Source organism: Pipistrellus kuhlii, unplaced genomic scaffold (assembly GCF_014108245.1).
Source record: "Pipistrellus kuhlii isolate mPipKuh1 unplaced genomic scaffold, mPipKuh1.p scaffold_m20_p_15, whole genome shotgun sequence".
In the NCBI taxonomy this organism is placed as follows: Eukaryota; Metazoa; Chordata; class Mammalia; order Chiroptera; family Vespertilionidae; genus Pipistrellus; species Pipistrellus kuhlii.
This window is the reverse complement of record NW_023425460.1, coordinates 11,864,549-11,891,804: the sequence shown is the minus strand read 5'-3', so window position 1 is coordinate 11,891,804 and position 27,256 is coordinate 11,864,549. Positions and strand designations below refer to the sequence as shown.

At 36.3% G+C, this 27,256-nt stretch overlaps 1 protein-coding gene and 1 long non-coding RNA gene across 8 annotated transcripts; one reads left to right on the top strand and one right to left on the bottom strand.

The window, feature by feature from the left end:
- The first annotated feature begins 3 nt into the window (after nt 1-3).
- Nucleotides 4-27,256, top strand: DDX50 (DExD-box helicase 50). 7 transcript variants are annotated; one of them, XR_004988051.2, is made up of 16 exons: nt 4-195; nt 4,341-4,637; nt 6,922-6,997; nt 7,347-7,525; nt 9,335-9,452; nt 9,570-9,755; nt 10,228-10,373; nt 13,894-14,043; nt 17,335-17,496; nt 17,973-18,092; nt 18,790-18,863; nt 19,088-19,247; nt 22,878-23,012; nt 24,608-24,652; nt 25,717-25,830; nt 26,765-26,893. XR_004988051.2 is itself a non-coding variant. In XM_036438295.2 (16 exons), exons 3-16 carry the CDS (start codon nt 4,449-4,451, stop codon nt 27,038-27,040), a joined length of 2,016 nt encoding a protein of 671 aa, XP_036294188.1. In that variant the 5' UTR covers nt 41-195; nt 3,657-3,763; nt 4,341-4,448; the 3' UTR covers nt 27,041-27,256. The 7 variants fall into 7 exon arrangements, 6 of the variants coding, with proteins under 6 accessions (XP_036294186.1, XP_036294187.1, XP_045437761.1 ...); XM_036438295.2 differs by lacking the exon at nt 25,717-25,830 and adding an exon at nt 3,657-3,763 and having other exon boundaries at nt 41-195; nt 26,765-27,256; XM_036438292.2 differs by lacking the exon at nt 25,717-25,830 and having other exon boundaries at nt 6-195; nt 26,765-27,256.
- LOC123652369 lies at nt 20,595-25,751 on the bottom strand. The gene is made up of 3 exons (XR_006741670.1): nt 25,614-25,751; nt 22,598-22,604; nt 20,595-20,605 (listed from the first exon to the last, which is right to left on the bottom strand). It is a non-coding gene; the product is annotated as an uncharacterized LOC123652369 (long non-coding RNA).

Sequence of the window (27,256 nt, the reverse complement as noted above, 5' to 3'; positions counted from 1 at the left end):
AAGTGACGCACAGCTTTGGTCCGGCGACCGCCCTGCCCCCGCTTCCTTTCACTCTGTCGCTAGCGGTAGGTGGTGGTGGCCACCGTGCCCAGAAGGAGGCGGCGGCGACCAATGATGCCTGGGGAACTTCTCTGGGGAGACATTATGGAGCTGGAGGCACCCTTGGAGGACGCCGGGAGCCCGGAGAGGCACAAGGTGCGCTGAAGACGGGCCGCGCCTCCCGTTGGGCTGCGCCGGCTGGGGCGGGGAGGGGAGCGGTCCCCGATGAGCCTGTCACAACCGGGTCATAGCATCCGAGGGCCTCCCCTCGCGCAGCCCTGGTTCCCCTGAGGTCGCTCCAGGACCTTTCCCACCTCCACACCCCCAAACCGGGAGAAGAGGCGGCCCTGGGCTTCGGTTCCTGAGTCCTTCCCGTCGGCGCCTACGAGATGGGCAGAGATGTAAGCTCCCTTCCATCATCGCGGAACCTGCCCTTCCCTCCTCTTACTTAAGCTGCCAGGCCTGTCATCTGGTTCTTGTTGTCCGTCTTTAAAAAACGATGAACAAAACCAGTTGCCTTGAGTATGTGTGGCTTCTCCGTCACCCTGACCTGTGTGCGGGAATCTCGGGGAGAGCGGCCTTAGGTGTACAAACCTCCATAACTCATCTCCAGAGGCTTCGGGAAAAGTACCACCGCCAACATTGCCAGGATTTCGCTGTGATGGGGATCCTGTGGGTTATATTATTAATAGCCTTTACTGTTAGTATTTTCATTCATTTCACAAGTACTTATTGAGCCTAATTTGTGCCAGACTCTCTTCCGGGCATCAGGGAGTTTAAATAAGCCCCTTCCTCTCAAGGAACCTGTAGAATTGTAGAGACTACCCCCTCTGCCCAACTCCTCCGAAAAATGAGAGTTGGAGAACACAGCTGAGAAAAAGGCTGACATTTGACCAAAGAAAGACTGTGTTCTGGATAGCCCCAGAGAGCAGAACTGAATCCCCTCCAGACCTTATCACCAAGGTAAACTTGCCATTCTAGCCAAGCAGTCTTTTTTTTTTTTTTTAAATTTACTGAAATATGCACATAAAGCTTACCATTTTAACTATTTTGAGCCACAGTTTTTCAATGTTAAGCACATGCATATTGTTCCACAGCCATCACCACCCTTCATCTCCAGGACTTTTTCATCCTTCTACCCCTAACTCTGTGCCCATGAGACACCAAGTCCCCTTTGCCTCCTCCCTTCAGCCCCTGATACCTCATGTGAGTGGAATCACCCAGCAGTGATTTTAATTTTGGCTCCTCCTGAAATACTTGTTTCTCTTTTTACCATCAAATCCTACCCATCTGTTAAGGTTTAGTTATGTTCCAACCACTGCCGTGTGTACAGACAATGTTATCCTCCTTTTAAGTCTTGTTCCAGTGCTATCTTTATCATTCGATTGCCATCTATTATTGCACCTGTAAAGTTAGCTCATTTTTTCCTGTGTATATCTTTCCCAAATACTTCCCAAAGATTCTGTAGGGAAAAGACTATGTATTTGTCCATTACATTTCACTATTTCTTGTAAACTGATGGCTTTCACATTGTCGATTCTTCAGAAGTACTTGCTGCCAAACTGTAGGTTGAAATGGTAAATTTTAGGTTATGTATATTTTAGTACAATTTAAAAAAATGCTTAGCTGGAATGGCAAGTTTACCTTGGTGTTAGGGTCGGAAGGTGATAAGGTTTTGCTGTCTGGGGCTATATGACTTGGAGACAGATTAGAGTACTAACTAATAGGAATAGTCGAAGATAACTTTGGTTTGGGGTTTGTTGAGCTGTGGAGCTGGGCCTTAGGTTCTCAGAATTGTAGTGCAGGTGGGGAAGGAACCCTGGCAGTGTATGTTGAAGCCATGAAAATGGTATGAAAGTGTACATAGAGAACAGACTTAAGGAGCATCCACAGAAAGAGGAGGAGGAAGAACCACTGAAGGTAGAGGTAAGAGAGTAGGAGGGGATATACAGGTATGGAAGCCAAGGAAGTGGAGATCGTCAGGCACTGTGGATCAGATGTGGAACAATTTATTCATCACCTGTGATATTGCTGCGCTTGGACCTAGCGGTCTCCCTTTACCTTGCTTCCTTTCCCTGAAGTGCAGGGCTGAGGAACAATTCAAACTCCAGGGCTGCCTCTATAAATGACCACATATTTCTATAGGACCTATTGATTTGGGGAAATGTGGGCTAGTTCAGTTAACTAAAGACCAAATGATGTAACATTTAACTGGATATGATTTACGTTCATTTAAAGGTCTATTGTTTACAAAGCATTTTCACATGTTATTAAATTTTCATCATTGTATGGATGAGAAAATTGTATGTGAAAATACGCTGTAAAAATTGTTTAAATCATGGTGAAAATTTTGGTGGTAGTAGCTTTTACTATCACTAATCACTACTATCTAATTTATTTTGAATATTTGATCAGGTAATTCTGAAGTGCTAAATTTTCAAATAATTGCTTACTGGCTGCAGATATTAAAACAAAGGCCACAAGTCTGGTGTTTTAAAACTAAAATTGCAGCCCTAGCTGGTTTGGCTCAGAGCATCAGCCTGTGGACTGAAGGGTTCCAGGTTCGATTCTGGTCAAGGGCACATACCCTGGTGGCGGGCTTGATCCCTAATAGGGGGCTTGCAGGAGGCACCCCGTCAGTGATTTGCTCTCATCATTGATGTTTCTCTCTCTCTCTTTCCCTCTGAAATCAATAAAAATATATTTTAAAAAACAACAAACTAAAGTTGTAGCATAGTCCTTTATAAATTGTTCTATAATAGTAACTAAATTTTTAAAACTTTAAAAACTTTTACTTTCTAGGATTACTAATATACTAACAATCTTCCATGGGCGTATTACAATTGAACTTTTACATGAATTATAGTTTTATTTTTCTTTCAATTTTTGTTAATCCTCACCCGAGGATATTTTTCCATTGATTTTTAGGGGACGTGGAAGAGAGAGGGAAAGACAGAGAGAAACACTGATGTAAGAGAAACACACAGATTGGTTGCCTCCTGCCGGAGCCGTGACCAGGGCGGGGGGCCAGGGGAGGAGCCTGCAACTAAGGTACATGCCCGTGACGAATTGAACCCCAGGGCCCTTTGGTCTGCAGGCCGATGCTCTAGCCACTGAACCATACCGGCAAGGATTAATTTGCTTTTTTCTTTAACCTGTTATTTATCAAAGTTCAGAGAGGAAGCATGACATACATATATTAAAAAAAATCATGGGGTTTCAAATCAGATGGATCTTGATTTCTAGCACTTCCACTTGTAGGAAATTCCACATGTGGGTCTTTGGCAAGTTACTGACCTAAGAACTTCTGTTTTCTAATCTGTAAAATGGTGAAAATAATACAGGTTCGTTATCCCTTATCCAAAATCCCTGGGCTATATGTGTTTGAAATTAAGAATTCTGGGGATATTTAGAAGGGCAACACCCCAGAAGGGTTTTTGGGCCCCCAATCTAAAATCAAACAACATTATTATTAAATATGAATATTCATTCTAATATAATAAATAAGAATTATAAATAGCCTCACATTAGTTCAAGTCCAATTTTGCCACCAAATGAGTTCAGGTCAGGTAAGGTTTTGTCTCCAAATAAGTTACAAAAAAACTTTAGGTTTTCAGAGCTTTATGGATATCGGAATTTCGGATAAGGGATTATGGACCTGTACTTCCCTTATAGGGTTGTTAGGAAGATTTAAACAAGCCGAAAACACATTACTCAATGCTGGGTAGGTACTCAATAAGTACTAATATTTTTTCTCTCTTGGAGATATTAGAGGCTTTTGTGTGTCTTTCAGTTTATAAATCTTGGGTTTTCATTCTTTTTTCTGATGATGGGATTAGAGTTCTGGCTGGTTTGGCTCAGTGGATAGAGCATCGGCCTATGGATTGAAGGATTGTGGGTTCCATTCAGGTCAAGAACACATGCTGGGGTTGGGGGCTCGGTCCCCAGTGGGGGGCATGCAGGAGGTAGCCTATCGATAGATAATTCTCTCATTATTGATGCTTCTATCTCTCTCTACTTCTCCCTCACTGAAATCAATAAAAACATTTTTTAAAAAGCATTAATCTTTAAAAAAAAAATGATGAGATTAGAGAGGAGTTAGAGCCAAGTCTTGAAAATGTAAAAGAAGAGAAAAAGCAAAAGAGGAAACTAAGGCTTGGCATTAAAAACCCACCTGGATGTCTGCCAGGTTCCTTTCAAGATAAAGGATGTTGAGCTTTGCTGGTTGAGGAGTCATGCTCTAACTTCTTAGAGAAGAGCTTTTGGCGCTCTCGTCACTGCTTCTTTGTTTTTTTTCACAGAGTGATAGAAGGAAGTCAAGGCACCATTATGACTCGGATGAGAAATCAGACACAAGAGAAAATGGTGTTACAGATGATCTGGATGCTCCCAAGTCCAAAAAAGCTAAAATGAAAGAGAAGTTAAATGGAGACACTGAAGAAGGATATAATACACTTTCAAATGAATTTTCTAAGTCTCATAAGTCAAGAAGAAAAGAACTGTCAAATGGAGATATTGATGCATGTGAAAAAAAATCAAAGCGAGTATCATCCTTAGATAGTTCTACTCGTAAGTCAAGTGATAATAAACTAGAGGAGGTATGGATACTTTTTGTCTTGCATTTGACATTATCCTTGAAATACAGGCTAATTGGATTTATTAGACTAATTAGAATTGATTTTATAATATTTTCTGCTTAGTATTCAGTACTCTGTTGGACCTGGGAATCTCTACCGCTGAAACCTGAGTCTTTTTTCCTTTGTCCCCTGTTTCTTTTAAGGTGTTGCCTCTTTGGGGTGGAGGTGGGGGATGGTCAGATTTAAACCTTTCCTGTAAATTTGGGTTCCTGTAAACAGTTTTTCCAAAATGCTTATTGATGGTCACATACTTGCATTTCTTATGGTTATTTTGGACCCTACTAGTACTCATGAATTGATTCTGACTTCCTGAATAAGGTACATAAGCCCTCTCCACTGGGTATTTTGCCTTCTGCTTTTTCTGCTTCTATAACAATAGCAACTTTAAATGATCTTTAAGTCTTTGAAATTCAGTCTTAAAGCTGCATTTTTAAAAAGGAAACATATAAGAAATCTGTTCCCGTGAATATTTTGGGGAAAGTGTAGAAAACATGTTTAGTATAGAATCTTCATTGCTTTTGCCCAGTACCTGTTCAGTAGTTATTTTCTTGCTTAGAATTTGTTCAGTTTGTTTTTGTAATTTTTCTCTACCAGAGTTTATAGATTTTTCTAGGTATCATAAATTGTCATTGATGCTTAGAAAGATGTTTAGAAACAACTTTGATATACTTAATTCTTGGTAATTAATAATTCTTTAAAATTTTTTAATCTGAGAGTTGCTAAGAATATAAATATATTCTAGCTTAATTTAATATGCAATCTTTGGGGAGTTTTGGAAATAGTATTGAATCCTTGTCTTACAATTTGGTGGTTTTTTTATTTGTGAATTTGCTATTGTTCAGAAAGCACATATATTAGAGATTGATCTAAATAAGGCCCCACAAATCTGTATTACTAGCAATGGACTGTACAAGTTGCTCACTCTTTTGGGATTTTGCCTGGTACAATGATGCTCTATAAAGTCTATATTATAATAGACTTAACTGTTCATAATTTTATTTAGATCATGTTAGAGTTCAGTAATTCTATTTTTAGGAATTTATCTTTCAAAGGAGATAATTATGAGGTGTGTAAAAATGTATGAATAAGTACTCTTAACACAGTGACATTATTGATAATAGCCAAAATTTAAACATCCTAAGTGTCTGATAGTGGGCAATCGGCTTAATAAAATATGCTGTATCCACACAATAGCATACATCTATCATAAAGTTCATAGAAGAATGTTAAAAAGGCATTTAGTGTATCATAGTAAATGAAAAAACACACACACAAAAATCCAGATAACAGTGTATACTGTTGTCTTATTTTTACTTTAAAAATTTATATGTGTATAGAGTGAGGATTGGGAGAATGTCCGTTTCAAATGTGACTTTAGCTGACTGGATTATAGATAATTTTAAAATTTCTCTATGATTTCTAATATTTTTACAATGAAATGTATTACTTTTGTAATATATTTTTTCTTTTAATCTTAAAAAAATGACAGCATTGAGATTTGCTTAATGACTTACAATTTGAATTTGATATGTTTTTTATCTGATTCCCTACTTAAAAGTGGCTATTGTGTGTGGTTCTGGAACTATTTTCTTTAAACACACCAATAATAAAGTTTATCGGTAGATATATTGTTTTTGTTCCATATATACACTTACTAATACAGAGTTTCTAATCTTAAATGATAATGTTATACTAACCTGTATATATGTTAAAGAAATTTTCAAGTTTACAGGAACTTTATTTGTATCAGTGGCCAAAAAAAGTGCTGTTTAGAGCTATAGAACAACCTTTTAACTTTTATTTTTGGGAGCAATTTACTTTCCTCATGTATAATTTCTTTTAGGGCTGTTTTATTGGCTGGTATTAATTTTCATAATTAATATTGTTTGTATCTGTGAATATGATTTAGATTATTTAGTTTTTTTGTATTATCTTAGTTAAATGGAAATATATTTTTTATTTATGTGGTAGATTATTACTAAAGGGAGCCTTATGTGTGAATTATTTTTAAGTGTACTATGGAAGATGTATTGAGTAAACTTGCTATTTAAAGGGATATTTTTGAAATTAAAAGTATTTCCCACTAATTTATTTTGTAAGTTAATCTATACAGTTTTTGCAAGTATTAACTGAAGTTGTTTTGTTAAGTTATGTAGTAAAATAAAAACAATAAATGAGTAAAATATTCTAAATACCTAGTCCAATATGAACTCTGTTAGTTAGAACTTTGATTTCATTTTGACAGACCCTAACACGTGAACAGAAAGAAGGAGCCTTCTCCAATTTCCCTATTTCTGAAGAGACTATAAAGCTTCTCAAAGGTACTATTAATTTAATGGATATGGAATTGAAAATGTAAATTTAAAAACCAAATTTTCTGTCCAAAAGTAGAATATAGAAAGCATAAATAGTTCTTTTTTAATTGCATTTATTTCTACATCATACTTTGGGTATTCCGATCTGTGTTTGACTCTAAAGAATTATATGTAATTGTCAAGAGTTAGACCATTAAAAATAAGAATTATTCTTTGGGGTAGGGATAACTATCAGTGTCAGTAGGTGGCATCTTTAGGCAGATGTTGAGGAATCGGGATTATCATTTTCAAAGAAATATATTTTTTCCTAATGCTAGTTTTATATAAATATTTCAATGAAATTTCATTTTTTCAGGTCGAGGGGTAACGTATCTGTTTCCTATTCAAGTTAAGACCTTTGATCCTGTATATGAAGGAAAAGATTTAATTGCTCAAGCACGAACAGGAACAGGAAAGACATTTTCTTTTGCCATTCCCTTGATTGAAAGACTCCAAAGAAATCAAGAGACAATTAAAAAAAGCCGCTCACCAAAGGTAACCATTTTAGGAGTAAAAGATTTAAACATTAGTCTAATGAAAAGGGAAAAAAGGAGTGTACTGGTTTTAAGTTCAAGTAACCCCCCAAGATAGAAAAATTAACTCTGTAGCATAAAGTAAAAATTGGGGTCCTAGAGCAAAACTTGTTGACTTTTTTTTACAGAGAGGAAGAGAGGGACAGAGATTTAGAAACATCGATGAGAGAGAATCATCGATCAGCTGCCTTTTACACATCCCCTAATGGGGATGTGCCTGCAACCAAGGTGCATGCCCTTGACCAGAATCCAACCTGGGACCTTTCAGTCCGCAGGCCAATGCTCTATCCACTGAGCCAAACCGGTTTCGGCTGTTGGGTTTTTTTTTAACGTAAAAAAAATGTCAAGGCTTAAGTGAAGTAGTTATTGCATATGAATGTAACGTGTATGGATTCATAGACATCTCTGATAACTGTAAAATTATTTTGAAGCCAGCATATCTAATGTTAGAAGTATTTACAGATAGTATATTTAGTGAACAACTTCCCTTTTAGTTATGACCTTTGCTTTTAAATAATGAATTTGCTGAAAAGGTATTCATTTACTTGGTCATTCAGCAAATTATCAATTTTTATTTCATTGGTTAATTTTAAGAAGAGACTATAGAAATGATATTGCTGGTCCTCTGTTATTGGGGTCCTGGAGATCTGTTTTTTTTAAATGTATTTTTATTGATTTCAGGGAGGAAGGGGGAGGGAGAGAAAGATAGAAACATCAGTGATGACAGAATCATCGTTTGGGTGCCTCCAGCACGCCCCCACTAGGGATCAAGCCCACAACCCGGGCCTGTGCCCTTGACCGGAATCGAACCCGGGATCCTTCAGTCTGCAGCCCAATGCTCTAACCTGCTAGGTCTAGAGATTTGTTTTTATAAGTAGTAAAGAACAGAGAGAACCTAGTTTAAGTTTCTTGAAAGTGAAGAAGAAAAAAATCAGCATCATAATTTGAAAAGATACGTGACTAAATAATTTGGTTTTTTTTGAGACTATTAAATGATATTGTAGTATGAAAGTATCACATACATGAATATAATTAAGTCATAATGGTCTTGGATCAGTTTGGCCAACAGGACAAATCTTTTTTAGAGTGTTTTGCTCCTTAGGTGAAATTTGGAAAAAATGCAAGTAATAAAAATAGGACACAGTCCCAGCACCGCCTTAAGAAGCTTTTTTGCTAGAAGCACACTACTGGAAATTTTAGGTCTGCCACTTCTAGCTATTTGATCTTGGGCAAGATTCTTAACTTCTCTAAGACTCAGATTCCTCATTTGTAAAATTGGGATAATCCACCTCACAGAGTTTTTGTGAGGATCAAATTAGATAATTTATGAAAACCACTATTGAACATTTATTCTACAAATATTTTTGAGTATCAGTTCTGTGCCAAGTACTGTTTGAAGTAGAAGGAATACAGTAATTCAAACTCATATAAATCCTTGCCTTGGAGTTTATTATATATTTAGTGGGTGGGGCAGACAACAAATAAATAAGTAAAATAGGAATATCTTACATGATATAAATGCTAGGAGAAACGAGTGAGAATATATGAAAAAAGGGTTAGTAAGCTCATTGAAAAAATAAGTTTTGAAGAGAGATCTGAAGGAAGTAAGGGAAGATATAATAAATATAAGCTATTGTTCTTGTTATTTGTGTTGTCTTTATATACCATGTTGAGATTCCTAGTTTTAAATGCACCTTAAAAAAGTCTTCTCAGTTTGAATTTAGACATCTTTAGAAAAGTATGTTGTTTTTTTTTTAAACCTCTTGCTCAGGTACTTGTTTTGGCTCCTACAAGGGAACTGGCAAATCAAGTAGCCAAAGACTTCAAAGATATAACTAGGAAACTCAGTGTAGCGTGTTTTTATGGTGGAACATCATATCAAAGCCAAAGTGAGTAAATATGTATGATAATAGCGCAAATATCTATTTGCTACTTTAAAAATCTAAAGAAATAGCAGGAAAAAGATATTTAATTTACACATTGCTGATATTTCTTTCCTCTCACAGTTAATCATATTCGAAATGGTATTGACATCTTGGTTGGGACCCCTGGTCGTATCAAAGACCATCTGCAGAGCGGCCGATTAGATCTTTCTAAGCTGCGCCACGTTGTGCTTGATGAAGTGGATCAAATGTTAGATTTAGGTTTTGCTGACCAAGTTGAAGATATCATCCATGAATCCTACAAAACTGGTACATCTTAATTCAAAATAAGCACATTAGCAATTCTCTTATTTAAAAGCTTAAGAATTTATCTTGTAATTTTTACAACATTGTCCCCAATGTTCTTCTAACACAACTCAAGTTATTTGGTATCTGTTCTCTTCCTGAACAGGAAGATACAGTAGTTTACTTTAACTATTTTCTTAGCTTTATGTGTTTTCATCCATGTATTATTTTTTATAGATAGGAGTTAGATTTACTAAATCAATTTATTGATTTCTTTGTGTATTCTTCCTTCTTAAATTCTCACCTTCCTTCTGGTTTTCTTCATAGTTCCCCCTAGTTTTGAAAGTTGAAAGTTTGAATAATTGCAATGAAGTTTGTATATTCAAAATTCATCCCTTTTTGAATATTTCACTATTTCTTTGAAGTTTGGGGGGATTTTTAAGAGCTTACTGCCTCATGGGATATTAAGAAAGCATTTGAATTCTTTTTGTTTAAGATTCTGAAGACAATCCTCAAACTTTACTTTTTTCTGCAACTTGCCCACAGTGGGTATACAAAGTTGCAAAAAAATACATGAAATCCAGATATGAACAGGTTGACCTTGTTGGAAAAATGACTCAAAAGGCTGCAACTACTGTGGAAGTAAGTAGCTTTCCAGAATGATAGATGTTAACTTTTAGTTGGTATTTTGAAATTTGCTGAAGCTAAACTTAAGTTTTGGGTACCACTTCAAGCCAAATCTCTTTTTTGCCCTTAGTCAGTAAGATACTTATGTAATTCTATGTCTATGATTGAGGAGCAGAATAGAATAAATGGGGAAAAAGTATGAACAAGCAAATTCCAGGAGATTTAAACAAGCAGCCATTAAGACAGTTAATAAGTGTGTCGAATATGATAGAGGAGGCAATTCATATCAATTTAAAAAGAATAGTGCTGGGATAATAAAGTTTAGGTGAAAAAAAGTTAGATCCTCATCTAATATTATATACCAAAAGATTTTTTTAGAAATTAAAGCATAAAATTATTTAAAGCATATGTAGATGAACAATTACTTGATTTTAGGAAAAGGAAGGGTTTTCTAAACATAAAGTCAGAAGAATATATCATAAAGAAAAAGGTTAATAATTTTGACTTAATAAAAATTTAAACCAATAGTATGTTTTTTTGAAAAGGAATTGAAAGGTAATATTTGCATGGTTTATTATAGTCAGGTATATACTATATATATAACTTTTTCATTTAATAGATGTACATATATGTGGAAGTAGATAAAAATAGGCTAAATGAATAATAATCTGTAAATACAATGTAATGGTTAAAAAGAATGAATTTGAGTGATACAAAACCAAATTACAAAGTGATATGTGCAGATTCGTAATATTAAAAAACAAACAAAAAATATTATATTCTTTGGGTATTTATGTAAATGTATAAAGATAAGTTGGAAGGCTAAACATCAAGTTAATGACTACTAGGAAGGAGGACTTTTATAGTATGGGATGGTCAGAGGAAGCTTTGTATATTTTGTAATGGCTGGAAATTTTACAATAAGAATGGAAAATGTATCAGTGAAAATTTACTAAGAATGTTTTCAAACATACATGAAAATTTGGTAATATAAGGGATTTAATATACTTATCACCATGTTTTAAGAAATGATTTTTTTCTGTAGCCTGATAGTCTTTCTTCATCCCTACATTTGAAGCAATCTAGTTATCATTTCATCTTCATGTAATTTAATATATTTTTTAAAAGATAAGGGGTCTTTAAAAAACAACCCAGAAAACAACAAAGTTTTTGTCACAGAAGAAAACAATACTTCTTTAATACCATTAGTATCTAGTGTCTACATTACCCTACTTGTCTTTTTTTTTTTTTTTTTTTTTTTAATATTTTGAGTCCGGATCTAAATAAGATCCTTACATTGCACTGGTTTGTATGTCTTAAATCTGTAGATTTCCTGTTTTATTTTATTTTTAATTTTTATTTTTTTTAAAATATATTTTATTGATTTTGTACAGAGAGGAAGGGAGAGAGATACAGAGTCAGAAACATCGATGAGAGAGAGTCATCGATCAGCTGCCTCTTGCACACCCCCTACTGGGGATATGCCCGCAACCAAGGTACATGCCCTTGACCGGAATCGAACCTGGGACCTTTCAGTCCCCACGCCGACGCTCTATCCATTGAGCCAAACCGGTCCCGGCTAGATTGCCTGTTTTATTCCTTGCAATATTTTTTTGAAAAGAACTGAACAGTTGTCTTATAAGTTTCCCACAGTCTCAATTTTGCTGATTTGCAACCATGTAGTGTTATTTAACATACTCCTCTGCCTTCATTTTCCCTGTGAATTAACCTGTTAACCAAGTGGGACTTATAAATACGTCAAACATAAACACTATCGGGAACGGGTAGGACATATGAATACGTCCTTGAAATACATGTTGCACCCTGAGAGGGACGGTATATATTTTTTGTAATCTTTATAATTGTTTGTAAAATTTATAATTTTTTATATTTTACTGATATTTTACAGAGAGGAAGAGAGAGGGATAGAGAGTTAGAAACATCGATGAGAGAGAATCATCGATCAGCTGCCTCTTGCACACCCCCTACTGGAGATGTGCCCGCAGCCAAGGTACATGCCTCTGACTGGAATCGAACCCGGGACCTTTCAGTCCGCAACCGACGCTCTATCCACTGAGCCAAACCAGTTTCGGCTATAATTTTTTAATTCGATGTTTCCATTTTTTTGTTGGTATTCTTTTCTATTTGTTTGTAAATTTGTATTTTCCTTTGTGCTTTATATATAAATATAGGAAAAACTGTATATTTCATTTATTTTAATTAAGTATAAATTAAAAAAAATATATATAAAATTACGTCCGCTGGGTGTGACGTACTGACACGTCCTAGTGAAAGAGTATGCGCCCGTTGTACGTTGCGTAATTAAAAAGGGAACTCGCTGGTTAACAGGTTAATGGTAAAGTTGTGAGATTTGATCAGATTCAGGTTGTTTTCTTTGTGTTTTTGAGAGTGGGGGGAAGCAACACTTTGTTGTAGGTAGTACAAATGATTCTTAGTTTTCTTCTGTGTGGTCTTTATTTTCCAGGTGTTCTATAATTTATATATGTTACATTTTAAAAACAATTTTATTGAGGTATATGTTAAAATGCACAGATTTAAAATGTACAAATAGTTTAAGTTTTTTAACATGAAAATTTATAAACACAACAAAAAGTTGAATTTTACAGTGGATGCCCATATACTTGCCAACTGCTGGAGTCTGTCATTAACATCTATATTTGCTTTGTCACTTACCTACCGATCACTATATCCTAAACTATATTTTGTTTTTTGATGCATTTCAAAATGCAGAAATCAGTATATTTCCTCTTAAGTATTTTAGCTAGAGCTCAATATTTATAAATTTTTTATTGAGGCAAAATTGTAATAACTAAATTTAATCTTGTAAAGTGTGCAATTCAATATCATTTAGTATTTTGTATAAATGTAATCATATAATATGTGACTTTTTGGTATTTAGCTTTTGTCACAGCATGTTTCTGAGGTTCACCCATATAATATTTTTACAGTTTTTAAAAATAAAATTTACATGCAAAAAATTGCAAACGTTTAAACATATATTTGTTTGTTTTGCCCAGTTCATACAGATGCATAAATTCCTATCAAAATATAGAATATTATTATCCCAGGAACTTCCCTCATGCTTCTACCCAGTCAGTCTCCCATACTTAGGCAACCACTGTTGTGATTTTTTTCTATTATACATTAGTTTTAATTTGTTTTAGATCATCATATAAATGGAATCATAATATCTATACTCTTTTTTTCTAAAAGGCTTCATTCTCCCAGCATATGTTTTGAAATTCATCCATAATGTTGGATGTGTCAGTAGTTGGTTTCTAAGTTAGTTTCTTTTAATTACTGAGTAGTACTCCATTGTATAAAATATACTACAATTTGTTTATCCATTTACCTATTGATTGCCATTTGTATATTGTTTTTAAATGGGATTGAGGAGAATCATTGTCTTATTGTCTCCCAGGAAGGCCAGTTCTTGGATAGAAAGAAAAATGTACAAGAGAAATCTTTTCTACTAGTTTTAATGAAACATATCTGGCATTTTCTTTCCTCAAAGCATTTGGCCATCCAATGCCATTGGTCTCAGAGGCCAGCAGTTATTGGAGATGTCCTTCAAGTCTACAGTGGGTCTGAAGGGAGGGCTATTATTTTCTGTGAGACCAAAAAGAATGTAACTGAAATGGCCATGAATCCGCACATAAAACAGGTAAGTCTTTTTTCATGGTTTCTCTAATTGAGATTACATGGGTGAATCACTCAACAAAAAATCATATTGTCATTTGTGGCCCAAGTTTGATAGTCATTTTAAAATATATTTTTTTAATTGATTTCAGAGAGGGTGTATACATAGAAATAAATTTGGCTGAATATATAATGATTGCTTTGCATTTTCTTAAGTATCTTAAATATTTTTTATTTTTTGAATAAAGCATACTAAAAAAGTCTGATGCCAGTCAGACTTTTTTCCCCTTATGAGTGATTTTGGTCTTTTGCCTAAACACAAAATACTTTTTTTCTATAAAAGTCAGTAGTTATACTAGAATATATTTTGGTATTGCTCTTGGTCACTTTTTCTGGGTACACAATCAATGTACATGTGTAGTTCTAAATATACATGTTTTTAATATCAGTGAAATTTTTTTTGAATTCTAATTTTTTGGTATTTGGTTTGATTATTTTGGAGTTTTTCTTTAGGGACTCTTGTTGGCATTGGCTCTTCTTTGCTTTCTCCTTTGTCACTTTATCTCAAATTCTTTTCATCTTCAATTTTCAAAACTTCCCAGTTTTAAGACATCATCTATTATGTTTAGTTAGTCTTGTATTTCTTCTAATGTAGTCTTCATTTGTGAAAAGTCTTTCTTTTTTAAAAAAAAATATTTTTATTGATTTCAGAGAGGAAGGGAGAGGGAGAGAAAGATAGAAACATCAGTGATGAGAGAGAGTCATTGATTGGCTGCCTCCTGCACATCCCACACTGGGGATTGAGCCCGCAACTTGGAGCCTACAACCTGGGGATGTGCCCTGACTGAAAATCAAACCGTGACCTCTTGGTTTTAGGTCGATGCCAACCGGGCTCTCTCTCTTTTTTTTTAATCCTCACCCAAGGATATGGCAAGGGAGTGGGGGAGGAGAGAGAAATAACATTAATGGGAGAGAGAAACATCGACCTGACCAGGAATTGAACCTACAACCTGGGCATTTGTCCTGGCTAGGAATTGAACCTTCCACCTTTGGTGTATGGGACAGTGCTCCAACCAACCGACCCACACTAACCAGGGCATTGTTATAAACTTTAAAATATTAATAGTGCCTAAGAATACTAGGAAATTTATACCAGTAATTTAGGAGGATTATTTGTAGCAAAGTGGTAGATAAATATATAAATAGGTTCAACTTCAGTAAAAATTACCTATATGTAAATTGAAATAACATTGTGAAGTCATTTTTGCCTATTACATTCACAAGGATTATAATGATTCATAGTAAATAGGGTAGGTAGGGTATGAGGAAATAAGTATTCAGAATGTTGAAGAGTAAATGGGTACAACCTCTTTTGTTAAATGTTCATAATTTTTGACCCAGAAATACAGCTTCTAGATATATATCCTTCTGAAATATACATATAATGAGGTATCCAGAGATATAAGTACAATGTTGTTCACTAGCATTGTTTCTGAAGGTGAAGATTTGGATGCGACTCAAATGTTCATCAGTAGAATTATTGCTAAAATAAATGATACCGCATCCATATGAAGAAATCATATATATATAGTTTTTAAAAATTAAGTAAGGCCCTGGCCAGTGTGGTTCAGTTGGTTAGGTGTTGTCCTATCTACTAGGAGACCCCCAGTCCAGGGCACAGGCCTGGGTTGTGGGCTCAATCGCAGATGGGAGAGGCAGTTAATCAATGTTGCAGCAGATCAAGGTTGCACTCTCACATCAGTGTTTCTCTGTCTCTCTAAAAACTCACTGCCCTAGATGGTTTAGAACAGCAGTCACCAACCAGTGGTCCACAAGGTCCAAAAGGTTGGCGACCACTGGTCTAGATAGAGCGTTGGCATGCAGACTGAGGAGTCCTGGGTTCGATTCCAGTCAAGGGCACATTCCTGGGCTGCGAGCTCGATCCCCAGTAGGAGGGCGTGCAGGAGGCAGCCAATGAATGATCCTCATCATTGGTGTTTCTAGCTCTCTTTCCCTCTCCCTCCCTCTCTGAAATCAATAAATATGTGTGTCTGATGCCAGTCAGACTTTTTTCCCCTTATGAGTGATTTTGGTCTTTTGCCTAAACACAAAATACTTTTTTTCTATAAAAGTCAGTAGTTATACTAGAATATATTTTGGTATTGCTCTTGGTCACACACACACACACACACAGGTATTAAAAAATAGAAAGTCACTAAATTCTAAAAATTAAAAATTGAGTTATAGATGTGGAAAAATGGCTAATAATTTATAAAGCAGGTTACAAAACAGTATATAAATATAATTATAGTATGATCCCTACTTTTAAGTAAGTACATAAAATTATAGAACATGCTAATATATGTGAGGTGTGTGTGTTTGCTTTTTGTTAATCCTCACCCGAGGATATTTTTCTGTGGATTTTTAGAGAGAGTGGAAGGTAGAGGAGAGAAAGAGAGAGAGAAACATTGGTGTGAGACAGACACATCGATTGGTTGCCTTCTACACATGCCCCGAACCAGGGCCAGGGATCAAGCCTGCAACCAAAGTACGTGCCCTTGACTGGAATCAAACCCCGAACTCTTCAGTCCACGGTATAATGCTCTACCAACTGAGCCAAACCAGCTAGGGCAGTGTGTGTATTAAAAAAAAACTTCTGGAGGAATATTCACCTAACTACTAGCAGTGAATTAGTAGGAGGAGGATTTTTTTTTTTTTACATTTATATACAGACTTTATTAGAGACCTAATGCATCACGGGGGCATGGCAGCCACACCGGCTTCATATTAAACTGGATATAGAAAATAAGTTAATGCCAGATTAAGACCGCCTAGCAGGGCAACTTTGCAATTGCCATAAATGTTACAGCAAGTTTACAGCACTCTAGTCAATTAGTACTTAGTCCCGAATACAGAAGACCAAAGTTAACGCTTGAAATCCTGTCTGCAGAGCGAGGTTAAATCGCTAATAAATAAGCTTTCTTAGAACTCTAGAAGTGGAGCAAGGTACAAAAGAATGTCTCCATCCTGGGGAAGCAGTTCCGAGATCTGGGGGGACCCGAGGAGATGGGGGCGGCAGGGGTGGCCACGGGCGAGGAGGCGGCTGGGCGGCGGGCCGGCCTCGCTCTAACTCGTGACAATCTAGTAGGAGGAGGATTTTAAGGAAAGGTTTTCAGTAATAGTGTTTTGAAAAATAATATGCATTACAGTGATTAGCAATAAGATAAACAATAACAAAACACAGAATGTATGGTGTTAGGGTGCTATCAATTGTAAGTATGAATTGTACACTTACTTTTCCCTTTTCTCCTAATAGAATGCCCAGTGTTTACATGGGGACATTGCACAGTCACAAAGAGAAATTACACTGAAAGGCTTCAGAGAAGGTAGTTTTAAAGTTTTGGTAGCAACCAATGTGGCTGCCCGAGGTTTGGACATTCCTGAGGTTGACTTGGTGATTCAGAGCTCTCCTCCACAGGTAGGGAATGAGATTGGATTTGAAGAAAAGAACAGTTGTATAAATTGACTTTTTTGTGTGTGGAAAATTTTGCTTTTGGATATGAAAAAGTTATCTGTTCTTGTCTTAGCCATTTTTGTCACTGTGGTGTTAAATTGACTAGAATCCGATGTCTTTGCAAATTGCTAACTTTATTATTTGTATGTGAAGCATGGATTTATAAAGGGAATTATTAAACAGTTGCCATATAAAGAATCCTGGAATGGGATAGATAAGGTTTTATTTTTTATTTTATTTTTTTAAATTTTAGATAAGGTTTAAGATCATATCCCTCGTGTCCCAAAATTCTGCATAAATTTTTTGGGATGTTAGAAAAAGTAACAGAATTGAGTTATTATTATTGGTAGTAGTAGTTTTGTTATTAGCATTATTATTTGGATATTGGGTTGACTGTGTAACTTGCTAAATTTTAAAAAAGTATTACCTCTTATTTTTAGGATGTTGAGTCCTATATTCATCGCTCTGGACGCACAGGTAGAGCTGGCCGGACAGGAATTTGCATATGTTTTTATCAACCAAGAGAAAGAGGTCAACTAAGATATGTGGAACAAAAAGCAGTAAGTAGAGTTAATTTATTTCAGGCTTATTATCTGAAAAGAGTTCTTTTTACATTTGTTCTCACAAATAGATCTTTATAACTTTTCTCAGTTTAAGCTGCATTTGGATGTGAAGCATGTGGAGAGCTAAATATATATTAGCTGCAAGTCTTTGTTTTCATACACGTTTATTGTGAAGACAGAAAATCTGACTTTCATTTTTCCCTTGAATTTCTCCCTTGATGCTAAAATCAGAAGGGCATTATGATTTAATTATCTCTGAGTCCAGCATTATAATGGTGACTATGACATTGTTTTGGTGTAATTGTTAAGATTATATTGAGTAATTATGGATTTTTTATGGTATTTCACATTTTTTATTTTTTATGATGTGTTTTTATACACTATTTAATATACTTTGTAAAATTAGATAGGGTAATAAGAAAAAGATTCATAGGTGTAAACAGCATCATTTTCCTTTTTTTGAATCAGCTTAAGTTTGCAGTAGGATTCCATGTTTGTAACTAAGGGCCAATTCAGAAAATCTCTTTTCTTTTTCTAGATTTTGTAATTGGTGATTTATTTGAAAAAGCAGATCTTTCGATCTGCTAGGGCTTGGAAATCTCATCCAGGAAATGGAAATTCAAAAAGCGATATTAATTTAGAAATTAATTGTAAAGACTTCCATTTTTCTTTAATGTAATTCTTTCATTTTCAGGGAATTACTTTTAAACGTGTAGGTGTTCCTTCTACAATGGATTTAGTTAAATCTAAAAGCATGGATGCCATCAGGTATGCTTTCTGACCTTGCTGAATAATTTTTTCTTTTGTGTTAGGCTATTCATCTTTAAGCTCTCCTAGTTCAAAAATCAGAAAATTTAATCACCAGTTTTACCAGCAGATACTTAGTTATATTAAAATATAAAAACGTTGCTCTTTCTTTTCCCATTCATTCTCTTATCTTTAATTTTTCCCCTTTGCCTTGACCAAGAAAATTTGCTATTTTTAAACTACAGGTCCCTGGCTTCGGTTTCTTATGCTGCTGTTGACTTTTTCCGCCCATCAGCTCAGAGGCTGATAGAAGAGAAAGGGGCGGTGGACGCATTGGCTGCAGCATTAGCCCATATCTCCGGTGCATCGAGTTTTGAACCACGATCTTTGATTACTTCTGATAAGGTAGAAATCTATAAGAAAATGGATATGCTTGAGAAAAGGTTAAAATTGAACCATAGCTAGCTAGCTATCTGGAAAGGAATACAGGAAATTTTCACTTTGCCTGACACTTTCTTAACTGAAATTTGCAAACCAAATCCTGTTCATTTTTTTTTTTTAATATATATTTTATTGAGTTTTTACAAAGAGAAAGAGAGAGGGATAGAGAGCTAGAAACATCAATGAGAGAGAAACATTGATCAGCTGCCTCTTGCACACCCCTTATTGGGGATGTGCCCACAACCAAGGTATTATACATGCCCTTGACTGGAATCGAACCTGGGGCCTTTCAGTCCCCAGGCTGATGCTCTATCCACTGAGCCAAACTGGTTTCGGCTAAATCCTGTTCATTTTTTAAATTGCCATGAAACTATGCAAATCGAGAAGTAGTCTGTGATGTTAACATAGTACCATGCAAATTAAGGATTGCTTGTATATGTGGGTGGTGTGTGTGTGTGTGTGAGATGTCATCTGATCTGGCCCCCTGCCATGTCTGTATCAGATATCAAAACAAACCACTCCAGAAACATTAGTTGCAAGTAGTTCACTTATGTTATGATGTAAGTGAGGGGAGTCCCTGGTGAGGGAACCCATCAAAAAAGAGCTCTCTGATGTCTGGGTGGAGAGAGAGACAGAGAGAGTTGGTGGAAGAAGGAAACAAAGGCGCAGGGGTGATAAACCTGCATGTGACTTACTTGGTGTAGCTTAAGTGGGTACAGCTCAATCATCTGATGGTTTCCACTTGGCAGGTGTTAATGATTTAGCCAAATGTCATTTTGCAAGAGTGACTTACTAATTGCCCAACTCTATACCTCCCTTCCCCCTCTCTCTTCCTATTCCTCATATATATATATATATATATATATATATATATATATATATATATATATAATTTTTTATATATATATACTTTTTACAAAAAGTATATATATATAAAATTTTTATTATATATATATATATTTAAATATATTTTATTGATTTTCAACAGAGAGGAAGGGAGAGGGATAGAGAGCTAGAAACATCGATAAGAGAGAAACGTCGACCAGCTGCCTCCTGCACACTTCCTACCGGAGATGTGCCCGCAACCAAGGTACATGCCCTTGACCAGAATCGAACCTGGGACCTTTCAGTCCACAGACCGATGCTCTATCCACTGAACCAAACGGTTTTGGCTATTTTTTTTTTAAAATAAAAATTAGGTTCTGATTAGAGTTTATATATTATACTAGAGGCCCAATGCATGAAATTCGTGCACAAGGGTGTGTGTGTCCCTCAGCCCAGCCTGCACCCTCTTCAATCTGGGACCCCTGAGGGATGTCCAACTACCTGTTTAGGCCCGATCCTAGTAGGATAGTGGGACATCCCCCTCACAATCCTCCCAACTGCTCGCCTGCCTGCCTTCCTGATTGCCCCTAATCACTTCTGCCTGCTATTCTGATTACCCCCTCACCACTTCCATGCCAGTCTGATTAATGTCTAACTGCTCCCCTGCCAGCCTGTTTGCCCCCAACTTCCTTCCTCTGCTGGCCTAGTCATCCCTCCCCTGCAGGATTGATCACCCCCAACTGCCCTTCCTTGCAGGCCTGGTCCCTTCCAACTGCCCTCCCCTGCTGGCCATCTTGTGTCCACATGGGGGCAGGATCTTTGACCACATGGGGGCAGCTATCTTGTTCTTGTGTGTTGGAGTGATGGTCAATCTGCATATTACTCTTATTAGACAGGATAGAGGCCTGGTGCATGGGTCAGGGCCGGCTAGTTTGCCCTGAAGGGTGTCCTGGATCAGTGTGGGAGTTCTTTCGGGGCATGGGGTGCCTGGCGAGGGGCCTGTGGTGGTTTGCAGGCCACCCACGCCCCCTTTCTTCCCCCACTGCCTTGGCCACCCAAGCGGAGGCCCTGGCATCTGGAATTTATTTACCTTCTACAATTGAAACTTTGTAGTCTGGAGCAGAGCCAAGCCTTCTGCTTGCTCCGTGACTGCTGCCATTTCTGTTTAGATTTGTTTACCTTCTATAATTGAAACTTTATAGCCTTGAGTAGAGGCTTAGACTGGCCAGGGCAGATGGAAAGCTTGGCTTCTTCCATTGCCTGGAAACCCAAGCCTCCCACTTGCTCTCTGTGGCTGCAGCCATCTTGGTTGGGGTTAATCTGCATATTCATTCTGATTGGCTGATGAGTGTGACTGGTGGGCGTGACTTGTGGTATAGCAGGGGTATGGTCAATTTGCATATTACTCTTTTATCAGATAAGATTTGGTTATTCATGACTTTTATTTTTTTAAAAAAATATATTTTATTGATTTCTTACAGAGAGGAAGGGAGAGAGATAGAGAGCTAGAAACGTCGATGAGAGAGAAACATCGACCAGCTGCCTCTTGCACACCCCCTACCGGGGATGTGCCCACAACTGATGTACGTGCCCTTGACCGGAATCGAACCTGGGACTCTTCAGTCCGCAGACCTACGCTCTACCACTGAGCCAAACCGACCTCGGCTCATGTCTCTCTTTTAATTTGGGACTGTTTGCCCATCATTTTTATTGATCTTTTAAAAGAGTTGGTTAGTTGTCTAGATAAAAGTCTAGAATATCTTAGAAACAGGGTGTTAGTAATTTAAAATTTCTTTATAGGTTAATCAATTCCAAAGCCTTTACCACAAATGTCCTACAGGGTGTCTTTCCCTTGCTACCTCTTATCACTCTCCTCTTGCTTGTTTCAGTTTAGGGCCTAACCTACTTGCTGTTACTTAAACCTACCCCTACCCAAGGCCATTGTACTTACTTGCATTGTTTCAAATGTTCATTCCTTTTAATAACCTTCTCTTCCTCCTTCACTTCATTCTGGTCTCTCTTCAAATATCACCTTAGTAGAGAGGACTTTCTTGATCACCCTAAAATAGCTTGGTTTACCCTCTATTCCCTTGCTCTGCTTTACTTTTCTTTATGGTGCTTATTACTATCTGACATTCTGTATATTTTCTTATTTGTTTACTGTCTGTTGCATTCCATCAGCCCCCTTCTTCCTCCTCACACACTACAAATGTAACCTCCATGAGAGAAAGGGCTATTTATTGCTGAATTTCTAGCGCCTTTTAGAGTCTTTGAAACACATACAGAGAGTGCGGAAATATTTGTTAAATGAATGCCTCCATATATATTCTTTATGTTGATCCTTTTCCTGTACAGTGAAATTTTACAGAACAAGTAAGTCTTGTTTATGTAATAGTCCCTACAAAGTTTAAGGAGTTTATAGCCTCTTATTTTTCTACTCCATGCAAACTTGGACTCTTTCAGAATTGACTTCCCTAATTCTTTACTACCTTTTCTCTGATGCTCTAGTTTATTTATATCTTAAAGCATGATGGTTAGAATTAAATTTGTCTTCATAGCAATGCATAGAGAATGGTACTATCAATGATCTGTAAACCCTCATCTTCTATTAATATAGCTTCAAAGAAGTTATTTTTTTAGCAGTTATGTTATATTGTCGGTTCATAAGTTGGCATGTTTAAGTCATGAACTTCATTGAATTAGGACGTCATTGTTCCCACTGCTGCTGTTGCTTTTTCCATAAACATAATGTAACTTTTATTCCTTAAGGGGTTTGTGACCATGACTCTGGAAAGCCCAGAAGAAATACAGGATGTCAGCTGTGCTTGGAAAGAACTTAACAGAAAACTGAGTAGTAATGCTTTATCCCAAATTACCAGAATGTGCCTCCTGAAAGGAAATATGGTAGGCTTTTCTAGACAACTAAAAATATATATAAAGACCAGCAAGTTTTGTTCATTCTTTCTTTTATTGGGCCTTATGGGATGAATTTGTTTTGTTGTAAATTTTTGGGCAATTATTTAAAAAACCTATTACTCTAGAAAACTGTAAGTTATTCTTATTTTGACTACCTAATATCCAAATTATTTAAGTTTCTGCCCATATATACTTATTGTGTGGTGTGTGTTTATTTTCTAATATGAAGCAATTTATGAAATAACTTATTTAGGAAATAGGCAATATTAATTTTTGAGTGGCCTGCTATTGGTTGTTTTTTAGAAAAAAAATATATATATATTTTATTGATTTTTTACAGAGAGAAGGGAGAAGGATAGAGAATTAGAAACATGGATTCAGCTGCCTCCTGCACACTCCCTACTGGGGTTGTGCCCACAACCGAGGGACATGCTCTTGACTGGAATCAAACCTGGGACCCTTCAGTCCGCAGGCCTACACTCTATTCACTGAGCCAGACCAGTAATATTGGTTGTTAATGTGGATAATGAAGTGCATTAAATATTTTAATACATTTATGAAATAGCAAAGTTAAAACCATCTGTAATTTTAGTGACTGATGTCTTCTAATTGTTTTGAGAAAAGATGTTATATTTATTCATCTAATTTTACTGCAGAGCTTCATTTTAGGCTAGAATTTATTAACTTGATTGTTTATTGGAAGTAATTATCAGAATTTAATATTACTTCCGTTCAAAAAGGGTTTGTGGCAATTATGAGACAAATATACACATTCAGAAAAAAATGTGGAGAGGAGGGAAAATATAACAAGATCCTTAGGCAAAACTAGTTGTTATACTTGAGTATTAAGTTAATTTTCACCTTAACTGGCAATCAAGATCAAGGAGGAAACATCTTGGGATATATCATTCTCATTATCTGATAAACACTGCAGCTCTTTAGGAGAGAAACTTTCTGGCAATTAATTAATTAATCTTTGTTAATCCTTACCTGGGGATATTTTCTTCCATTGATTTTCAGAGAAGGTCAAGTTTATTTATAAATTTCAAGGAAGAGAAGCTGGGAGGGAAAGTGGGGAGAGAGAGAACAATTATCAATGCAAGAGAGACACATCAATTATCTGCCTCCTACATGTGCCCTCACAGGGCCTGGGATAGAACTTGCAACCCAGGTAGGTGCCCTTGACCAGGAGTCTAACACAAGACCCTTTGGTGCTCGGGCCGACACTTAGCACACTAGCCAGGACTGGCACTAAATTTTGAAATGACTATCAAACAGGTCATTTTATAAAGGACATGGAACAGCAAGTCTACAAAAGCTTTTCTAAAGAATGCGATAGACTTTCAGTGGTAGTAGATCTTATTAGATATTGTGTTTAGTTATTTTTCTGATTTAGAAAATAAAATAAGCAGGCACTCTCTATCATGCATTATTATGTATTAGCTGTTTTAATCCTATAAGCAATCATGGGACACACCTAATCTTTTTGTTTTAGCGAATATAGAGATTATTAGCAAGTATTAGCATATTAAGAAAAAAATCAACTCATGAATCTAAATAAAATTTTTTCATTTTGTCTTTAGGGTGTTTGCTTTGATGTTCCCACAACTGAGTCAGAAAGGTTACAGGTACTTAAAAATTTTTATCTGTTCAATAGTTGAGTATATTTCTCTATAAGATAGGGATTAAGAACATAGTAACAGTATATTTATCATGCCTTAAGTCAATTAACAATTCTTTGCTATAAAATATCCATTCTATATAATAATTTAAAACACTTTTTATAACTAATTTCAAACATATAAAAAATAGAATTGCATAAAAATCCTCATACCTATCATTCAGCTTCAACAATTATCAACTTCTGGCTAATTTTGTCTCATGCCTACTTCCGTCCACTTCCTCACTCTCCTAGAATTTTGAAACAAGTTTTATGTATTCTGTCATTTCAACCGCAAATATTTCCATATACTTAAATATTAAGGATACTTAAAAAAATAATCATAATGCCATAATTAAATCCCCAAAATAATAATTCCATGACACTGTTCAATTTGTGTTTAAATTTTCCCTATTATCTCCTAAATACTAAAAAATATATATATTTTATTGATTTTTTACAGAGAAGAAGGGAGAGGGATAGAGAGTTAGAAACATCATTGAGAGAGAAACATCGATCAGCTGCCTCATGCACACCCCCTGTTAGGGATGTGCCCACAACCAAGGTACATGCCCTTGACCGGAATCGAACCCAGGACCCCTCAGTCCGCAGGCCGACTCTCTCTCCACTGAGCCAAACCGGTTTTGGCCTAAATACTTTTTAATGTAAGGTCCATAAGGTTCATACATTGTAATTTGATGTTTCTTAAGTCTCTTTTAATCTATAGGTTCTCCCTCTTTTGTCTTTTAAAAAAATTTCTTTATATTTTATCTGTTGAAGAAAGAGAATAATTATAGTGTAGAATTTGTCTATTGCATCCCTGTGCATATTTATATACATACGTTGAAACAAGAGGGGATTGTTCTGTATTTCAAGTCTTTTAAAAATTCAGAATGTACTGTGAATACATTTCTATGTCAGCTATACACAGTGTCCTATTTTCTGACATTTGGATTATTTCCCATAGTATATTGTTATAAACAATGTTGTTGTAGCTAACTCTTTATACATTGCTATGTTTATCTCTTTAAGATGAATTTTTAAAGATGACTGCTTGGCCAAATGGTTTGCACATTTTTAAGGCTTTGGTTATATATTACCACCAATGGTGTGTGTGGGTGTTTGTCTACTCACTCTTACCAACAGGTATTTTAATATTAACTTTCCTTGGCAATTTATGATCACAATGAAGAACAGTTATTATTGCAGGATATGATATTGATGCTCTTATGAGCTGCTGATTTGTGTATGTTGAGTTGTTTATTCTAATACCAAATTGATTCCACTGGCCATATTTTCCTAGTCTCTAGATGGTGCTTACACGTTTTTAATCTCCATCATCAGCTTCGTACTCCTTGCTTCTATCAATATACTTGCTGAAAGCAATGCTCTACTTATTAATGGCCTATGTGTTTTATGCAGAGAAGCCACTGCGCTCTTTTAGAATGTATAGAGAGTCTCAAAATAGGCCTGAGGGTTTCTCCTAAGAGTAAAACTTGGAAATTTATAGACTTATTTATTTATTTATAGATTTCAGAGAGGAAGGGAGAGAGAGAGAGAAACAACAACGATGAGAGAATCATTGATCAAGTGCCTCCTGCATGCCCCCTTCTGGGGACTCAGCCACAACACGGACATGTGTCCTGACTGGGAATTTATGCTCAACCACTGAGCCACGCCAACTGGGCATGAATGTACTTTTATTTATTTATTTTTTTAAAATACTTTTATTGATTTTTAGACTGAGAGGAAGGAAGAGGGACAGAGAGAAACATTAATAAGAGATAAATATCATCGATGGGCTGCCTCCTGCACAGGGATCGAGCTTGGAACCCAGACATGTGCTCTGACTGGGAGTCAAACTGGTGATCTCTTGGTTCCTGAGTTGTTGCCCAACCACTGAGCCACACCAGCCTGGCAAGTGCTTTTAATATGGTTTTTTCCCCTCTGATTTTTAAGTTTGTTCCATGTACTTTCACTTTAGCTAATAGATAATAGGCATGAAGAGTGTTCTATACTCATTTGCTTGCTTATGGATTCTAGTTTGCCTTTATATTAATCCTGTAAATTCCCCCAACAGGCAGAGTGGCATGATTCAGACTGGATAATCTCAGTGCCAGCCAAGTTACCAGAAATCGAAGAATATTATGATGGAAACACATCTTCTAATTCCAGACAAAGGAGTGGCTGGTCAGGCCGGTCAGGCCGGTCAGGCCGGTCAGGGGGTCGATCTGGTGGCCGGTCAGGTAGGCAGAGTCAACAGGGGAGTCGGTCAGGAAGTCGACAAGATGGTCGAAGACGAAGTGGGAATAGAAATCAATCAAGAAGTGGGGGCCGCAAACGGAGTTTTGACTGAGAATTTGATAGTTAATCTACCAGTGTGAGCTTACCTATTTCTGCCTAATCATGTACATTATCCACCAAAAATTAGGTCATCATAGTTGCGGTATGTGTCTGCTATTTACAAAGAAGTTGGTCGTATTTTTTTAAGAAATATTTCACAAGAATGGATGTAAACAAATCAACTTACCCAGTTACACCTTTGAATAAAACCTTTTATTGTCTCTTTTCA

Coding starts and splice junctions, on each gene's coding strand:
- DDX50 (XM_036438292.2), top strand. CDS start 112: ATGATGCCTGGGGAACTTCTCTGGGGAGACATTATGGAGCTGGAGGCA. Junction 9,453..9,569: donor AACATCATATCAAAGCCAAA/GTGAGTAAATAT, acceptor TTCCTCTCACAG/TTAATCATATTCGAAATGGT. Junction 18,864..19,087: donor AAAAGCATGGATGCCATCAG/GTATGCTTTCTG, acceptor TTTAAACTACAG/GTCCCTGGCTTCGGTTTCTT.